General features: G+C 42.4%; 1 protein-coding gene across 1 annotated transcript in view; it reads left to right on the top strand.

The window, feature by feature from the left end:
• The window catches only part of CFTR (CF transmembrane conductance regulator), a 93,409-nt gene that overhangs the window by 29,117 nt on the left and 44,064 nt on the right, over positions 1 to 20,228 (top strand). The window contains exons 7-11 of the mRNA XM_066633666.1: positions 1,968 to 2,093; positions 9,918 to 10,164; positions 11,571 to 11,663; positions 13,429 to 13,611; positions 17,056 to 17,247. Of these exons, the coding sequence (XP_066489763.1) occupies positions 1,968 to 2,093; positions 9,918 to 10,164; positions 11,571 to 11,663; positions 13,429 to 13,611; positions 17,056 to 17,247 (841 nt within the window). The remainder of the gene's footprint in view (positions 1 to 1,967; positions 2,094 to 9,917; positions 10,165 to 11,570; positions 11,664 to 13,428; positions 13,612 to 17,055; positions 17,248 to 20,228) is intronic.

Here is a 20,228-nt window from a genome sequence, read left to right as displayed (position 1 = left end):
GGTGTGCCCCAAGGATCTGTCCTGGGACTGGTGCTTTTCAACCTCTTCATAAATGACCTGGAGACAGGGTTGAGCAGTGAGGTGGCAAAGTTTGCGGATGACACCAAACTTTTCCGAGTGGTGAAGACCAGAAGTGATTGTGAGGAGCTCCAGAGGGATCTCTCCAGATTGGCAGAATGGGCAGCAAAATGGCAGATGCGCTTCAATGTCAGTAAGTGTGAGGTCATGCACATTGGGGCAAAAAGTCAAAACTTCACATATAGGCTGATGGGTTCTGAGCTATCTGTGACAGATCAGGGGAGAGATCTTGGGGTGGTGGTGGACAGGTCGATGAAAGTGTCGACTCAATGTGCAGCGGCAATATAGAAGGCCAATTCTATGCTTGGGATCATTAGAAAAGGTATTGAGAACAAAACGGCTAATATTATAATGCCGTTGTACAAATTGATGGTAAGGCCACACCTGGAGTATTGTGTCCAGTTCTGGTCGCCACATCGCAAAAAAGACATAGTGGAAATGGAAAAGGTGCAAAAGAGAGCGACTAAGATGATTATGGGGCTGGGGCACCTTCCTTATGAGGAAAGGCTATGGCATTTGGGCCTCTTCGGTCTAGAAAAGAGGCGCCTGAGGAGGGACATGATTGAGACATACAAAATTATGCAGGGGATGGACAGAGTGGATAGGGAGATGCTCTTTACACTCTCACATAACACCAGAACCAGGGGACATCCACTAAAATTGAGTGTTGGGAGAGTTAGGACAGACAAAAGAAAATATTTCTTTACTCAGTGTGTGGTTGGTCTATGGAACTCCTTGCCATAGGATGTGATGGTTTCTAGCCTGGATTCCTTTAAAAGGAGATTGGACAAGTTTCTGGAGGAAAAATCCATTATGGGTTACAAGCCATGATGTGTATGTGCAACCTCCTGATTTTAGAAATGGGCTATGTCAGAATGCCATATGTAAGGGAGGGTGCCAGAATGAGGTCTCTTGTTATCTGGTGTGCTTCCTGGGGCATTTGGTGGACTGCTGTGAGATACAGGAAGCTGGACTAGATGGCCTATGGCCTGATCCAGTGGGGCTGTTCTTATGAATCATTTTGAGAAGCAAGTCGATTTGTGAGTCAGGGACTTTCTTGAGCACAACTTCGCAGAAAAAGGGAGGTGGTGTTAAGGTGTGTGTTTGTGTGTGTGTGAGAGAATTGTCATTTAACATCCCCCTGAAGTTCCCATCCCTGAGCCCCGTCCCCCAAGTGTGATTTGCCCCTTGCAGCTCCTCAGGTTTACACCAGCAACAGAGCTGGAGTAGCTCTGAGAAATCCTATAGGAGACCCTTCAGCAGATGAGATGCTGGTCTGCGTTTCCCCTTCCTAACCCTCTTGCCCAACCAGTGGCACCTGCATTCCTTGCACCGTTGCTGGATAGGATTGGGCGCTTTCTTTCCTGCCGAAATCAGTGGCAACGGAAAGTGCTTTACTTTTCCCAGATCATGCCTTAAGAGTTTTGAATTGAGGCACCTCTGTGACAGTGCCACTTGGACTTTAACTGTGGATGTTTGAGTTGCAGTACCATAAGCAGTTACGCTGGTGCGAAGATCATAGTTTTAAATAAACAGCATAACTTTCTGCAGAGCTCTTCTTTACTGGGTGAATAGATAATCCTTATTGGTAGTGTGTCATATGCAGCATTACGGCTGCAATTCTATATACGCTTACTGGGTGCTCGCCTAGGCAGTCTTCCCTAGAAGGGTTTGGGGAGTGTGTGAGCCTGGGGCAGCTCAACCAGTGCAGACCCGACCCCCCCACCCCATTATGGCCATATATTGGTCATGAAAGTGTGGTGCCCAGAGCAGCTGCTCCAGTTGCCCTACCCAAGGGACGACTCTGTGGACTCAGTTTGCACTGCAAGTGATGTTCCAATAGAATCAAAAGTAAATGTAACAAGTGTTTGAAATCCTCTACTTTACAGAGATCAGAGAGCAGGAAAAATCAACGAGAGACTTGTGATCACTTCAGAAATGATTGAGAATATACAGTCAGTCAAAGCTTACTGTTGGGAGAACGCAATGGAAAATATGATTGAGAGTCTAAGAGCGTAAGTACATGGATTTGTCCATCCATGACTTTGCAGATAATTCTTATGTCTGTGGGTTATATTTATTGGAGGATACATTCTCAGGACAATTTTAATTCTGCACTGTGATTTAAAAAAAAAAAAAACTTTTCAAAACCCGGCAATAAATTGATTGCATCCCTTCCTTTCCTACCTAAAAATATACAGTGGTGCCTCGCAAGACGAAATTAATTCGTTCCGCTAGTCGTTTCGTATTGCAAAATTTTCGTCTTGCGAAGCGCGATTTAAAACAAACCAAAACAAAAAAAAATGCAAAAAAAATTTGTCTTGCGAAGCACGGCCATAGAAGAATTCGTCTTGCGAGTCACCAAAAAAATCACAAAATGCTTTCGTCTTGCGAGTTTTTCGTTGCGCGAGGCATTCGTCTTGCGAGGCATCACTGTATTTACAAATTTTAATAGAAGAAATACCTTGTTTTAGAAACTTGCATAGCAAACAATTTACCTCACTGTCGAGCTAGAATGGTAATTGGGAGAAATTTATAGTGGTTCCTTTATATCCATGGGTCCTGTATCCACGGATTTAGCAAACTGTGTATCAAAAATACAGTGGTGCCTCGCAAGACGAAATTAATTCATTCCGCGAGTCGTTTCGTATTGCGAAAATTTCGTCTTGCGAGGCATCACTGCAAACTGCAAACAAACCCCAAAAAAAATTGCGAAAAAATTCGTCTTGCAAAGCACGGCCATAGAAAAATTCGTCTTGCGAGTCACCAAAAAAATCGCAAAACGCTTTCGTCTTGCGAGTTTTTCGTTGCGCGAGGCATTCGTCTTGCGAGGCACCACTGTATTTTTTTAAAAAAATTCTAGAAAGTTCTGGAAAATTCTGACATGGTACCGACACTCTTTTCTTCCTTCCTTCCTAGTCCACCAGCACTGCCCTTTGACATGTGTGGGACTGCAGGCTCTGACTTCCCTCAATATCCATACTCAGTGCTTCCCTCTCTGCCTCTCATAGTGTCTCACCCAGTAGTTCCCTCCAGTTCAAAGACACTTCAGAGGTTGTCAGCAGCCAACCAGCTCATCTCAGAAACAATCCCCACAGATACGGATGGCCCATTATATATGTAATCCTGATTCCACCACCATGTTTTTACAGTAGCGTTCAGACTTCTTCTTTTTTTTTTTTTTTTTGCAAGACTACAGTATGGTAGTCTAGAGAACATGCGATCAGGAAACACACTCTACATTTTGTTCTATGCCAACTGTCAGGCTTGGAAAAATATTTAAAATTCCAAGATACCAACCCTGCACAGAAATGAATATAATTTGTGCAATAATGAATAATTTGTGCAAATTCCTGTCTCCAACATTCTAGTTCTATATTCCAGCCCAGTACAGAGCTGAAAAACTATTTCAGATCTTACTTCTCAGAATGAGAATGTAGGTGCTTTGCAACCAAGTAACTGGGATTCCCCTCCCCTCCCCAGATCTGCTACCTGGGTCCAATATACAGTATATGCAGCTTGGATAAGATTGTTTTATGATACATTAAAATATTATAAACATATTTCCTTAATAAGTAACTTCTGGTTTGATATGCACAATTGATTGTGGTGCTAGGTGTGTCATTCTATTCTGTTTTTATGGGATTAGTGCCTGGTACACTCTGTCCGAATGTCAAGTAAGAATGGCAGTAATATTCAATATTGCAACATATCAGTTAAGATTCAACTTCATTTCCATGTGTTGATTACAATGTGGTACACTGCTTTCCATTGGTTACAAATGATCTAAAGCAGGGGTCTCCAAACATTTCAGTAGGTGGGCCGCACTGTATATTTTACACATTTTTGCGGATTAAAAAAAAAAATCAGTTTTATAAAGGGCTGAGGCGAGCAACGCATAGCACACTGTCTCTGTCTGACCCACTGTGAAATCCAGTTTGTTATGATTTGTTTATGCATGTGCAAAAATTATGCTATTTCCTCTCCATGATTGTTTTACGGAGTTGTTGAAAAGTCAATATGTGGAAACCTGATTTGTTTTATTGGTAGGGTGGGGTTAACATTGAATAATTATGGTTTGAGGGTTTGAAACCATATGGGCCAGGTGACTGAAAATGAGGGCTAACCAGGCTGACACCACTCTGGCCATATGGAAAGGAGTATGGTGGAGAGAGTACATGTGTCAAGTGTCTGGCTTTGTGGTTAGGGAAAAAAATATGTTAAGTTGCTGTGGGCCGGATAAAATCTTGTGGCAAGCCGGATGTGGCTCCTGGACTGCAGTTTGGAGATCTTGGCTCTGAAGAGAGGGACCTTCGGCCTAAACTTTTGTGCACCTGCTTTGCATGCTGAAGGCTTGAATCCTGGCCTCTCCAATAGTTCTGGTAGAGACAGACTCTTGTCTTAAATTCTGGAGTTCCTGCAAGACAGAGAAGATAGGTAGATCAAAGTCCTGACTCAGATCCCAGTCCTGGGCTTGGTGCCATGGCTTGGTGCTGCCGTGCACTGTCACAAATGTGCTGTAAGGCACATTTGTGAGCCTCATAGCTGGACTACAGCCCATGTTAGCCCAGCACCAACTGGTGCTGGGCTAGTGTGGGGCAGGCGCCCAGCCTCCATCGCTTGGCGGTCTCATGGACTGCCGAGCCATGGCACAGTAAGCGGGGGCAGGGAGGGGGGCGGGGAGGAGGTGTTCCTGGGACGGGGGAGGCGTGGGGAAGGCGGAGAGAAGCAGATGGGAGGCATCCCGGGGAGGCAGGAGGCGGGTCTGGTGGAGCTCTGCTCCACTGGATCCCATCCGTTTGTGGAGGGCTTGGCGCCCTACACGAACGACTTTACTTTACCGCCAACCTTTTGGTTGGTGGTAAAGTGAGCAGCCCCATTGTGGAGCTGCTTCTCTTACCTGGGAGAAGGGGATGAAAGTCCCCTTCTCTAGAGGCACTGCCTATGGTAGCCCAAAGTGCACTGGATCAGGCAGCAGCTGTTCTCGGTGCCGCCGAGGCTGGGCACCCCAGGCAACTCAGGACTGGGCTGTCAGTTTAAAGCAGTAGCATATTATTTATGTGCTGAATAAAATAATATGCAACAGAAGAGTAAGATAAAACAGTCATTAGTGTAGCAATTGATATTGAATGCCTCACATGATGTAATTAGGCATGTAGGAGCTGATTGATTCTTCAAAGAAGTGTGTTTGAGTGTCTTGTGACTTCATGTCCTCTATATTGTTCATGAACTTGCACCTCAGTTCAGTCCCACTTTTTAGTAGTTTCTTTTTAAGATGACTACCCTGATTCTAAGAATGTTTAGTTGGATGCAGTCTCAGTAATTTCAGGTACACCTTGATGGACTGTGCTAAAGATACAGCTGAAAAGTCTTATCAAAAATCCTACTGGCAATGGCTACTTTGGAATCAATGTGTTTGCCTATATTGACAGTAATCCATATAACATTTCCTCCTATTAAAATTATATCAAAAGTCACACAATCCTATCAATTTATGACAGTGGAACGTTCGTTCCGCTGTTATAAATGGTGTGGCACTCCTGTAAATGGTGCGCCAGTGCTGGGTGAATCAGAGCCACTGATGCAAATGCTCTGCAGCTCCATATACCGCCACCTCTGGACCCAGCCCACACTGAACTAGGTAAGGCGGTGGAGCGGGGGATCATGGGTAGGGAGGGGAAGGTTCAGGGGAGGTTTGGGGCAGGGAGGGGGAAGGGCAGTGGGTGGTTTGGGGGCTGGAGGAGGATCCCGACTTGTGCCAGGGTCCTATCCCTGATTTTCCAGCCCGTCCCACCCATTTCTTTTTCTTGTACTTGCACCGGCTCAGTTGCAGACCTTCCATTAGGTCCGATGGGGCAAATGCCGCAGGTGCGAGCCTATAGGACCCCATGGAAGCCTCTCTGAGGCTCTCAACGGGGTTGGAAACTGTGCTTACGGTTTTCCAGAAGGATAGTTTAAAGCGTCGGGGAACCTAAGAGCATCGGGGATGCTCTAAGGTCCTTCAAAGCTCCATGAGACTTAGGTGAGTGGGGTGTGTGGGGGTGGATTTTTGTGTGGGTGGATGGTGACAGCCCACAGGGGGATTCCATCACGGATCTTTGCCCTGGGCACGGGGCGGTAGAGGTCTGCTGCTGCACCAGCTACATAGCTGGCATTGGTTCGAAGAGACCAGAAGGCTTATCAAGAAAAAAGTTTTTTAAATTGACTTTTCATTGGCCTTCTGGTCATCTTCACCCCACAGCATGTAGTGTACACTCTATTGGAGTAGCTGCATGCTGTGAAGTGGCGGGAGATGGAATTAGGCTGTTAATTGCACATTTAAAGCTGTGAATTGGGGCCGGTATCTTTTCATATCCTTCTCAGTTTCCTCTGCATTTCAGTTGTCAGCACTGAATTTGATTTGCTGTTTTATTGCACAGGCAATTAGTTCTGCAGTCTCTTCTGCAACTCTTCACAGTCTACTACGGTGTTGGAAATCTCATATAATCTCATCCCAAACTGTGTAAAGGCCATGGGACTCTCTGGGGACACTTCCCAATACACCCTTGATGATGTATGTTCGTGGAATGATTAACCTCCTATTGCGGTGTTGCTCTGGGGTAAAGGGTACTCCAAAGCTCAGTCTATTGCTGTAGCTTTATTATACTGCTGTATCGAGGCTTCTTTTAATCTGGCATAATAAACTGATAATGAGCATCATAATTCCCACAAAGTGTCAGAGATAACACTTTGATTTTGTTGAAGCCGTCTTGCAGAGCGACGTAGTTCTTGTGCTTTATCCTGTATTATGTATGCTTCAGAACTTCTTGTTTCTTTGTAAAATTTTGTTATTAATATCTTCATTTCCTTCCTTTTCCCCTTGCAGTTTTATTCAGTATGGTATGACTGCTGTATTTGTGCATCTGTACTGACTTCTGTAGAAGTAAACTGAGGAGGTAGCTAATAAAAAAACGCTCAGCTTGATTTATTTGGACAATAGTTAGTCTGACGTCTGTAGGTCTAGAGTCTCTTCAAAAATACATGCGAGATATAGCATAATCACATGAAAAAGAAACACAAAAGCAGATCAAGTTTGATGATCAAGTTTCTAGTTAAAGTGTAAGGTTATGGCTCTCCTTCACCATAATCATTATTTATGGAGACAAAGGGCTCAATCCTAACCAACTTTCCAGCACCGAGGTAAGGGCAGTGCAGCTGCAAAATAAAGGAATTGTATTGAGCTTCTGTTTAAAGCACAGGAACAGAGCCATTGGGAAGGTTGTCTTAGAACATATAGAACAGACCTTGTACACAAAATTTATTGAACTACTTATTCTAGCTTATTAATTTACCTACCTACCTACCTACCTAATTTATTAATTAGGGTATGTATGTACTGTACCAGCTATAACAGAGAACAGGATTTTTGCTTCTTTAAAAAATTATCTAGCAGAATAAATTTTCGTCATGGAAGGCTGAGAAAGCCTGCAGGTTATGGCACAAGTTTTAGATATAGACATCCTTTTCACCTTTGCATCCAGTTTACAATGAATACTTTTAAGGCTATTTATAATAATATTAGAGATGCATTTAGCTACTGAGAGCACAATCCTATGCTTGTCTACTCAAAAGTAAGTCCCATTGTTTTCAATGAGACTTACTCTCAGGAAAGTGTGCATAGGATTGCAACCTGAATAATCTAAAATTTATCTAACCGGTGGTCCATCAGCCTGGAGCCTGAACCTTGAGTCAGTGTTTCTCAAACTTTTTAGCACCGAGACCCACTTTTTAGACAGTCTGTCAAGACTCCCCAGAAGTGATGTTATTAATCTGGAAGTAATGTCATGACTGGAAGTGATATCATCAATTAGCTACAATCAGCCAAAGGTCCCATTACACAGCAGGCTTGTGCTTTTTTTTTACATAGCTTGGGATTCAAATATTTCAGCTTGGAAGTCAAAGCTGAAAGCTGACTTGGATCCAGGGCCCATGAAAAGGGAGTGGTGGTTAGCGAAGTAATTTGTACCTGGGGCCAGGGTCAAAAAAGGGGCCCAGGAGCCAAAGAAGGGGGCCCCCCAATTTTATTTTCTTATTTTATTTCCTGTCTCACCTTGACTCGCTGCCTGTTGTGGGATGCTAAGCACGCAGCTGCTGCTGCTACCAAAAGCCATGTGCTGTGCCATGGAATGTGTACATGACACTCCTTAACACAGTGTCAAATCTGGGAGGAAACAGGCCTGCTACAGTAACTCTTGGGTGTGTGGATACGCTTGCTATAGCGGGGTGTATAGGAGCTCAGGAGTGTATATACCCTCACCACACAACTGTGGTGCTGTAGCTGCTGCAAAAGTATGTTTTGGTGCAAACAGGACACTTTCCATTCTACTGGGAGCCTAAACATGGTGATGTTAATTTTCTGCAATGATTTTCTATATTTAAAAGATTTTAGAGAGACTTGGGAGTGCTTTTGGTTTTAGAGAGACTTGGGAGTGCTTTTTGGATATTACTGTATCTAGCTGCCAATGCTGCACAGGCAGATAGACCTGGTCCCTGCATTGGGAAGCCCAGTAGACCTGACTGTAGATCTGGATTTTTCAGCTGTTGCCACCCTCTCTCGTCTCTGTTTTGCCCCCTCCCCACCCCTCTTCCTCCCACTCTTCTTACTACCCTCTCCCACTCTGTTTCATCTCCTCCCCTCCCCCTTTGAGAAGGGGCCTAAAAGAAACTTTGTACCTCTTGATAAGTACCAAGGCCCTGCTTGGATTGTGGCCCTGTGTGGTTGGATCCTTCTCCAACCACACAGCCCTCCCCCCTTTCCAGCATCCCATCTTCCTACCTATTCCAGGCAAAGCACCAGGCCTCTCTCCCACTGAATGACCACCCTGCCTAGCAGCTCTATACCCTGTATTTTCCGCTCTGTGTGGCAGGCTGAGATAGATACTACAGGACCCACCTGAAATTGATCACAACCCACCTAGAGGGTCTCAACCCACAGTTTAAGAAACACTGCCTTACGTGATGATCCAAGAAAAGCCCTACCAGTATGGGTACTTGTCAGTGTAGTGTAGTGTACACTTGGCCAACAGACTGAGGCAAAGAGGCAAAGAAGGAAGGCCCATAGCCAGGGAAACAGATCAGGGGCAGACTGCACTTGCTCCCAGTGTGGAAGGGATTGTCACTCCCGAATTGGCCTTTTCAGCCACACTAGATGCTGTTCCAGAACCACCATTCAGAGCACGATACCATAGTCTTTCGAGACTGGAGGTTGCCAACAACAACTAAGTGTAGTGTAGTGGTTTGACTGTTGGACTAGAACAGATCTGGTTCAAATCCTAGACATCCCTTGAAACTCACAGGGTGACCTTGGTCTGTCATTACCTCACAGGATTGTTAGGGTAGAAAATCATATATGCAACTTTGAGCTGCCTATGGGAAGAGTGAGATACATATATAATAAATAAGAGACACTAAAGGGTTAGCAACTGCTTTTTCATCTAAACCTTATACTGAGAAAATGCAGTTTTCTAAAAAAAATTTTATAGTCTAACTCAGCCATTTTCAGCCAATGTGGCGTGGCAGACTAGTGTGCCACGAATGCTTTGCAAGTGTGCTGCAGGAATTTGGGGGAGAGTCATTTATTATTAGGGCCATTTGGGGTTTTATCCCCCCACAAGCAGCATGGTGTCAATTATCAAAAAGCTGATGGTGTGCGTTGACAATTTTAGCACCTAGTCCATGTGCCCTGAGATTAAAAAGGTTGAAAATTGCTGGTCTAACTGCTTCTCTTTTTAGGATGCTGTTTCTTCAGAGAGAATCTTACATTTTTATTCTTATTATAACTTTTTATTTTTTTTTTACAGAACTGAGCTGAAGCTGACTCGAAAAGCTGCTTATGTGAGATATTTCAATAGCTCAGCATTTTTCTTCTCTGGTTTTTTCGTGGTGTTTTTGACTGTGCTTCCATATGCCCTGATTGAAGGAATTGGCCTCAGAAAAATATTTACCACCATCTCATACTGCATTGTTCTTCGAATGACAGTCACTAGGCAGTTTCCTGGGGCTGTGCAGACATGGTATGATTCCCTTGGAGCAATAAACAAAATACAGGTATAGTACATAAACCCAATTCCTTACAGGAATATAAACAAATCCTTTGTAGTAAATTATCTTGCCACTTTATCACTAAAAGAACAGGATGCTATTTTAATGCGCTATATTGAAAGCTTTTTGAGGAACCAGTTTGGATGTTTTTCTCTTTTGTTCCGGTTGGGAGGAAAAAGACAGGTCAGTTGCCTGTCTCCGCTGACTTTAGGAGCAATTCTCCAAACATTTGTTTAGATGGCCTGTTGAAATTAAATGGAACTTATTTTTACATATGTTATTAGAGGACTGCAGCTTCCCTGTGAGCCATGTCATTTGAGCAGGAAGCAATCCTTGGTTATGAAATAAGAGTCATTCAGCAAAATGCCACAGCCTATTCATAATTAATCACTTGGTAAATCTCAATGATTTCAATTGGAAACTCAATTATACTGCTTAATGGGCTGTGTCAGCAGTAAGCTTTGTAGTCCTGCGTTCTCTTTGCTTATCTGCAGCACTTGGAAGTGACTACTTTCTTTATGTCTAATACGATTTCAAAATGAGGCGCTCTCAAGCCATTTATTCTCTTGCCCAGGGGTAAGTCCCAGCAGCCGCTGTGAGTCAGCTCGAATCCAAGCCAGCCCAATCATTGGTACAAGTCTGCATTGTGGATCAGACCCGGGAAGGGGGTCATGTGGCATGCATCACCCGCCACCGAACCCTGCCATTCCCAGGCCTGAACCATCCTCTTCTCTACCCCATCCCCTCCATCCCCTTTCCCATTCCTCCCTCCCCATGCCCTCTTATACCCCCTGTGTAGGCTTACCTGCACCAGCGGGTCTTTGGCCCTCTGCCAGCTCGTGGAAGGCTTTTTTGTGACTGCCATAAAACAGCATACACTACTGCAATGTGTTGTATTCAGGCACCTGAGCAGCATAGGCTCAGGCCATTTATCACATAATTTCAGCACATTTGAACTGACTCCAAGTTTCATCTTGCTATGCTTAGGTTCACGAGCTTTAGTTTAAAGTCTTGGTTGTCGGTCTTTTAATACATAGAGGGAATGTGGATAGGGTTAAGGAAGTCAAAACAAAGGGTGACTTCATGCTGTTTCATATGAGTATTTATGAGGCAGTTAAAACTACTTATGAGATTACTTTGTTCCCTCCCTTTCATGGTGGAAGCATATGTTTTAAATTGAATGTCATGTGAAAATTGCAGATCTTACCTTGGCAGAGAGCAGACTAGCTTTCATGATGTGTTTTCATCTTACACAGACAGACAGTGTTTTCCATTAGTAATTTCCTTCTCTTAAAATAGCAGACATTAATTTCTGTTAGCATAAGATAATGAAAAAAATATATATTTCATGGCCAGAATTCAGCATACTATGTTATGCATTTATAACTGAAAAAATATAATTACATTTATAGGATTTCTTGCAAAAGGAAGAATACAAAACACTGGAATATAATTTAACAACCACAGGACTAGAACTGGATAAAGTAACAGCCTACTGGGATGAGGTAATATTGTAATCTTGTTCAATTTTGCTTTATTCTTAGATTTTTTTAAAAAAACAAACGCTTGCGCAGTTTGAGAGTTTTTTGTTACTGTTGATAGTTTTCTTTACCTGTGCTGTTTAACAGCTTCAGACAAACACTGAGCCCTTGGTGTCCACAGGAGATAGGTTTCCCTACCCACCCCCACCCCCTGTGGATAACAAAATCCGTGGTTGTGGGAATCTGTGGGGGGCCAGGGTCATGATGCCACCATAACTTAATTGGAGACTGCACCATGTCCTCTGGAGGTTGCGCCGGCCTCCCAGCTGCCTCAGAAGGCCTCTTGAATGTGTTCAGAAGCCACTTCCAGTTTGTGTTGGCGACTTCTATTCGCATCCGGGAGGTTTGCTGAGGTGTGGAGAGGCTGCGAGCAACCTACCCGTGCATCAGATCACCCCCTGGATGTAACCAGAAGTTGCTGATGTGAACCAGAAGAGGGCATCATGGAGGCCCTCTGAAGTGTGAGCTTGGTATCTGTAGATGCTGAAATCTGCAGGTGCTGAGCTTGCGTGTAAGGGGGACCCTCTGTATTCAGTGGATGAAACTTTACCCATTACTTTATGTCCATATTAAGTAAAGTTTAACGAAGCACAGATTCATTACCGGAAAAATGGAACTCAAAATGCATCGAATAGCGTAGCAGCCCCAGGCCCCACCTCCTCATCCCAGACAGGATGCTCCATATCATGGGGTGATGGGAAGGACACTGTGTCCCCTTCCCATCATAGCCCTTTCCCATCATAGAGTGATGGGAAGGACATTGTGCCTACTTACCCACATCTACAGGTCTACAGTGGGTTGCCAATTTCCTTAATTTTACTTTTTGCAGTTCTGCGTGGGGAATCAGCAAAGAACAAGGGGGAGGGTAAAGTGAACAAAAAGAGGGAAGGCCAGAACTACTTCTCAGAATGCCAGCTTTAAATTAACTCATTCTGTGCCAAGCACTTCAAGGTGATACAGATGCTTGGAAGAGCAATCGGGTAGGAATTCCCACTAATTGGTATAGTGCTGTTTTCTGAGAGGATTGTGCAACATTCCACAGCACCCATGACTGGTTTCCATTGTTCCCCAAGGAGCTGCGATGCACAGGTTGGGAAGCACTGCCACATGGGTTGACACTCACAGATGTGATTCATAGATGTGATTTCTCAAGGATGTACTGATCTGGGCTTTAACATTTGCAACTCTCTACAAATAATAGTTTAAACTAAGCCATGCTTAACAGGGATCTTTGTTAATCTCAACCACAGTTAATACTGTGGCTAATACATATATCCACTTACCTGCAGTTAAAGGGAGAAAAAGGAATTTGGAATTGTGGCACATACTAGTTGTAAAATTCAGTTCAAAATATCTGCATTTAAAACAACAATAAAGGGCGCAATCCTAACCAGCTTTCCAGCACCGAGGTAAGGGTAATGCAGCAGTAAACAAACATTCCCTTACCTTGAGGAGGCCTCCATGACTGCCATCCAGCTGCAGGATAAAGCATACACCCCTTTGACACAGCTATGTCAATGCTGGAAAGTTGGTTAGAATTTGGGCCAAAATCACTGAAATGGATGCTATTATGTTTAGTATGATAATGGTTTACAATAATATAAATGATATTCATGACATGCAATATACATGAATGTTAATTTTCTAGAGAACTCTGGCTTTTCACAGTGATACACTTGCATAGGTTTGTTTATTGCTGTTTGATAATTTGGGGATTTTTTTTTGACAGGGAACTGGGGAGCTCTTTTCAAAAACAAAACAGGAAAATGGCAGCAGGAAAGAATCAGCTGCTAATAATGGTCTCTTCTTCAGTAATTTCCAGCTTCATTTTACTCCGGTACTTAAGGACATCAACTTTAAAATTGAAAAGGGACAGTTGCTAGCTGTTGCAGGATCTACTGGTGCAGGCAAGGTATTCAAACAGACAGCCAATTACTTAAATACACGACATTATTATGCAGCTAATAGTTTTAAAATACTGTGGTTTTCAGTTTTCACAATGTTGAAAGTTGGGCTGTAATTAGACAATATGGGCTGGTTCAGATGGCTGGACATACCTTGTTCAGATGTGATTATCGATGTGAATTTTAATCCTCTTGATACTGCAGTCCTTTCCTGCACCCCCTCCTTTCCCCCTTTATATATGTCCTGGGGAATCCTGGTTTGTAATACCATGGCTTGTCCTAACCCAGAACTGCTATTTAACTATGGTTTACAAAATTCCCATAAAAATTCATCAGGAGCATGTCAGGGCATTTGTGGCTCATGTTGTCATCTTCTTCTTTTTTTTATGGAATTATCCCAATTTTGTCCCATGAAAAATACATAAAAAGTTTTTTGCAAATCTGATCATCATACAAATGGCTGCTCATATACCGTTTGTATCGTACCATTGACAGGATAAATTTTAGATTAATTGATTTTTTTAAGGGGTTTTTCCTTGCTTTCAGAATATGTAATGTAAATTCAGTTTTTATAAAATGTTTGTAAAAATGAATTTTTACCTGCAAACTATTTTGATCTATATTCTCATTTATAACAAAAGTAATATTTAATAGGAAGGGGTCCCAAATAGAAAAATATCTGCAATGTACTCTAATTCTTTGAAAAGCATCCCATTGCTGTAGTAGGTGTTCTGCAGAATTTCATGTTAAAATTTGGCTTTGTGTTTAAATGTGGCCAGATACGCATTTTTCATTATAAGTTATTAGAAATTAATCATTTTCCACATCAAGTTAAGCTGCCCAAATACAGCTGTATTCACATGAACTTATCAGCTTTTCTGGTTGCCATTTCTAAATCATTTTGTGCAGAAACAGAAAAGGGTGGGTGTCAACTAGCCAAGCAGGCTTCTTTTTAAAAACAGAATTTGTAATTTAGCAAGTCAAAGGATATCTCAACTGCTTCTTCCCAGTTTATGGGAAGTGCAGAAGGCACCTCTATTTGTGAAAGCGGGAGTGGTGATTTTCACTTCCAGCATTTTAACCTTTGTTGGGAATTGAGAGCTTTAATCTGAAATTTGTTTCTGTGAGCGTTTTGCTATCTCTCAGGGACCTTCTCAGCCTGGAAATGAGGACATGGTGACAAGTAGATTTACAGTCCTTTTGAGAACTTGCATGATACATCCTTCTATTTCTCAAGCATTTGATGACTAATAAGTGCCACAAGGTTACTACTAGTTACAAATTAACTTTGAAATGATGGCAAGTGAAAACTGACATTGTAATCAATAACTTCATTACCAGTGCTTCTGTTTTGGTTAGAGAATGAAATATCAGATCAAACAGATTCTTAGTGTGATCAATTAAAAACCCACACACATAAATTGTACTTTTCAAGGTTGCCCTCCAAGCCCATATCTCTGGGTTTATAATTCATTTACTTCTCACGTCATTCTAGTCTTCCCGGATGTTAGAGTTTCACATAGCCAAGTTCAGGTTTGCTTTCTAAACATAAAGGCCTTTGAGAGGCTAAAATCTGAGATGAATATTACCTGGCAAGACTGCTTTTCACGCATTCGTTCCATTATCCTTTTTTGGCTGTATTGGAATTAATGCGCCACCATGTGTCTAAGGGCACAATCCTAAACCCTTATGTCAGTGCTTGCCAGCACTGGCATAGCGGTGCCAATGGGACATGTGCTGCATCCTGGAGTTGGGTGTCACTCCTGGAGGCCTCCTCAATGTAAGGGAATGTTTGTTCCCTTACCTCAGAGCTTATGTCAATGCTGAAAAGCACTGACATAAGGGATTAGGATTGCACCCTAACTCTCATATCAAATTGGATGAAATAAATTTATATAATATTTTATAGGATAAGATCTTTATCACCCTTGTTTTGAACATGTTATGTTTTTTAATTCCACAGAATACACTGGGCATATAGAGTTGTTGTTGTTATTATTCATAAGAATACTTAATTACTGCTTTTCAGCCAAAAAAATAAAAAAAATTCACAAAGTGGTTTGCAGAGAAGATCATATAAATAAATGTCCCCAAAGGGCTTACAATCTAAAAAGATGTAGAAGAAGCACCAGGTAGCAGTTAAGTTCTTTGCCCAGTTTTCTTAATTACCGTATTTGAACTGGTACAGTTTTCTGTGTTTGCATAATTTAGTGAATAAATTTCATAATTCGATGGAGTTCATTTGCCCCCTTCTTGACTGCACGTGTCTTGGGTGCATTCAGTGAACACCAGCTGCCATTATAGAATATTAACAGGCTCACATCATAGGATTTTTTTAAACTATTGTTATTGTTATTGTTAATAATAATAATAACAGTATTTATATACCTCTTTTCAACAAAAGTTCACAAAGCGGTTTACAGAGAAAAATCAAATAACTAATGGCTCCCTGTCCCAAAAGGGCTCACAATCTAAAACAGGGGTCTCCAAACTTTTTGGCCAGAGTGCTGCATCAAATATCTGGCATGGAGTGGAGGGTCATTTATTTAAAATTTAAATAAATAAATTAGAGATGGAACTTGGATGATTGAATAAATGAATGAATGGGCTCATTCATTCAACCTCTTTGGCCCTCAGAACACCCTCTAGGCACAATCAGAGCACAGTTCTGGTCATGCTCAGTGGAGTGGGCCAGAGGCTTTCAGGGGACAAGAGGTTGGCCATGGGCTGGAAAGAGGCTTGCTGCGGGCTGCATCTGGCCCCCGGGCCAGGGTTTGGAGACCCCTGATCTAAAAGATGCAAAACACCAGCAGACAGCCACTAGAAAAGACACTGCTGGGGTGCGGAGGGCCAGTTACTCTCCCCCTGCTAAATAAAAGAGGAGCACCCACTTGAAAAAGTGCCTCTTACCCAATTAGCAAGGGTTATTAGCAACTATCCCAGGATGACAGGCATAATTAAACTGTAAACTCACCTGACTGTTTTGTGCTTTGATGAGTCAATGTACTTGATGAACTAGAACCGGTATCTACATTGTGGAATGATTTTGATTATCACAGTAGGCAAGCTATGTGATAATGCCCAAACCTGATAATGCCCGGCACTGAATGCCCAAACCTTCAGTGCACTGGCACAGCTGAGTCAAGTGGCCTATGCAATGTAACCAATGTAGGCTAGAGGTCTCCTTGGGGTAAGGGGATATTTTACCCTTACCTCGAGTAACACTCCAGCCTGCCCAGTGGGGAGGAAGACCAGACAGAGGGATAATCATTGAACTATTTGTTTAAATTGAGCAACTAAACTCAATGGAACTTAGGAATTTGTAATTTTAACTGGGCAGCGTCCATTGTATGTAGCAGCCTTCCGAGGAGACCCACAGCTTGGTAAGCCCTTGTGTAGGTGATGTGCTGCTTGCTTTTGATAATGTGAATGTTAATTATTTCTATGAATAGACTTCTCTCCTGATGTTGATCATGGGGGAGCTGGAACCTTTGGAAGGTAAAATCAAGCACAGTGGGAGAATTTCTTTTTGCCCTCAAGTATCCTGGATCATGCCTGGAACAATTAAAGAAAACATCATCTTTGGGGTTTCCTATGATGAATTCCGATACAAGAGTGTCATCAAAGCCTGCCAATTAGAAGAGGTCAGTCTTCAATATTTTATTCTTGCTTATGGCAAATCATGGTAGCTAAAAGCTTTAGGGATGGATGTAACTAATGCAAAAAAAAAAAAAAAACTGCAAGGATTCAAAGATATGCTTTCATAATTCAGATGCTACCTCATCTAAGGGAAGATTATGTGGATTCAGTTTTTAGGGGGATTTAGATCCCAGTCCTGTCCAAGTGGTGCACTGACAGAGCACATGCTCTGCTGGCACTCCAGGCCTGTTGCAAATATGCCATAAAGCTTTTTGCAGTGGCATGAAGGTTGCATGAACCAGCAGGAAGACTAGTTCCTTCCCATGCACACCAGTGGCCAGAGCAGTGCCCACCGGATCAAGTAAGATTGGAGTAGGTGTGGGGGATGAGTATGTGGGGGATGAGCAGGGAGGGGTGGAATGTGGTGGGGGATGGTGCCAACAGGGGTGGGTGAATTGGGCCCAGGAGGGGCAGGATTGTGGCACTTCATCCTCCTTCCTGGGCCTGATCTGCCCACATGGATCAACATGGGTGTGCACTAGTGATATCACTGGCACGGCTCTGAGTTGACCCATTCCATCTACTAGCGATTAACATGCACATATAATAGGAATTAATTGGAAAAGACAACTTGACATGTTATTTAAAAGGCTTGGAAAAAATTGCTGTGAAAATCCACTGTTATTGAAAACATGATTATGTGGATGAGATCATGAGAAGGGGGTGTTTATACAAAAATATTTTTCTGATTCTTACAGAAGATATAGCAAGTTGCACTACTGTCTACAAGTACATTTCAGAGAACTAGCTTTCTATGTTCTGAAATGCAGTATAGTAAAGTGTAATTGTTCGTGACTGGGTGACAAACTTCACAGTCAATTGCATGCTGCGGTGAGGTTCCTGCAAAACTTAGTGCTTTGCATTCTCTCTGGCTATGCCACTGTGCAGTGCTAGTGAGATTGCTTAAATAATCTTACAGTATAGCTCTGAGTTAAGTGTTATGCCTTATGAAATAATGAGATTTGTGTTCAAGGAAATGTTGTATCAAGCAACTGACCCATCAGTAATAAAAATCAACAACAACAATGTTATCAATAAAAGTATTTCAATATCACTTTTCAACAAAAAAAGTTCACAATTAAGGGTGCAATCCTAACCCCTTATGTCAGTGCTTTCCAGCACTGGCATAGTGGTGCCAGTGGGCCGTGTGCTGCATACTGCAGTTGGGTGTCACTCAGGGAGGCCTCCTCAAAGTAAGAGAATGTTTGTTCCCTTACCTTGGAGCTGCATCATCCTTATGTCAGTGCTGGAAAGCACTGACATAAGGGGTTAGGATTGCATCCTAAATCAAACACTGTACTTCTGAAAGCTGACTACGATCAGCAACTGCTACAACACTCACAACCCAATCCACACTGGGCCATCCACTGGCAAAACATGCAAAAGAAGTTAGAGAAACTCCTCCCACGTCCAAGCCTTGGTTGACCAGGAATTCTCAGGTTAGGAAGCTAGTTTATAAATGGGCCCTATCTCACTTGCCAAGTGTGCAATCCATTTCCAAAGACTTTATCTTGACATTTCACTTGAGGAATTGCAGGAGATGTGTGAGGTGTCCTTATCAAATCCAATTAAACATAGATGGAAGAGAGAGCAAATAGTTTACATAACTCCCTGGGTCTGAGTTGCAAGAATAAAATGTTCACTGTATTGGACAGCATGAAGCATATTCTGCAGGGTGGATCATTTTACTCTGATTTACTGCACACAAAGTTGAAAGATTTCTTTGGCACCACTTTTGATCCAAAAAATATCTTAGATAAAACAGGAATATGTCAAGGTATATGTTGTTTCTCTCAGAAAAGCTACTAAGCAGTCCTTTCAAAAAAAGATTTCTGAACTTAGATCTGAAGTGCAGAAGAATTTACTACATTTTTGAGTTAAATTGTTAATTTAAATTATTAAATTAATAGTTTGGTAAGGATTTTTCCTTTTTTCCTGCCCAGAATTTGTTTGCCTTCACCTTTCAGCCTTACTCCGTACAGTTTTTCTTTTTAAGAGCTCAAAACTATACATTATGTTACATTTGTCATTTGACCTTGTGTTTTTAGCTTTTTTGAAGAGTTAAAAGGAGCTGTGGGGGACCTGATCAGGACTGGAACTGCAGCACATGGGGGGGGTTTATTTAAACTTCCCCCCCATACTGATAATTGTGTGTCATCCCTGCCAGAGCTGCCATTTTCTGGGAGCTGCTTTTAATTCCAGCGTACAAATTTCCATTGGTATTTTGCAGTTCTGATCCTGATCGAGGGGAAAAAAAAGTGTGAATTTTTAATAATGTGTAGTTCTGCCCTAGACAGCCAGCTACTATGAGAAGCCAGAAGCCAATAGTTTATAGACTGTGGTGAAACTCTGACTGTTTCATAAAGTAAATATAATCTTGGGTTTATCCTTTTTGTTTTCTGTCCAAACAGAAGCACGATTAGAGCTTAGTTATGGTTATATTCTGAATGCTTTCTAAAATTTCAGAATTGTTTTCACTGTGGAAACCTAAAGTGGAGACAGGAATAATCTAATCCAGTGGTTCCAAAACTTTTCAGCATTGGGACTCAGTTTTTAAAATGACACTCTGTCAAGACCCACCTAGCTTTACAAGACTAAAAAATAGTTTCACTTTACCAGCCACTCAAGCTTCTTTTCGTATTTTTATCCTTTTTACTATGATGGTGGTGGGGAACCGCCTTTTGGAGCTTAGAAGAAACAGTGGCTGAGGGCCCAATCCTATCAACTTTTCCAGTGCCAATGCAGCTGCAATGCAGTCCCAAGGTTTACCCTTACCTTGACGAGGACTCTGTGACTGCCCCCCCCCCACAGGATGTAGTGCACACCCCAATGGCATGGTTGCATCAACACAGGAAAGTTGGGCCCTGAGATGGATACATAAAGTGCCATGTAAAGTGCATATATGAAGTGCCATGTAAAGTGCCAT

This window comes from Tiliqua scincoides, chromosome 7 (assembly GCF_035046505.1).
Source record: "Tiliqua scincoides isolate rTilSci1 chromosome 7, rTilSci1.hap2, whole genome shotgun sequence".
In the NCBI taxonomy this organism is placed as follows: Eukaryota; Metazoa; Chordata; class Lepidosauria; order Squamata; family Scincidae; genus Tiliqua; species Tiliqua scincoides.
The sequence above is the reverse complement of the archived record's forward strand: the minus strand, read 5'-3'. Positions and strand labels throughout refer to the sequence as shown.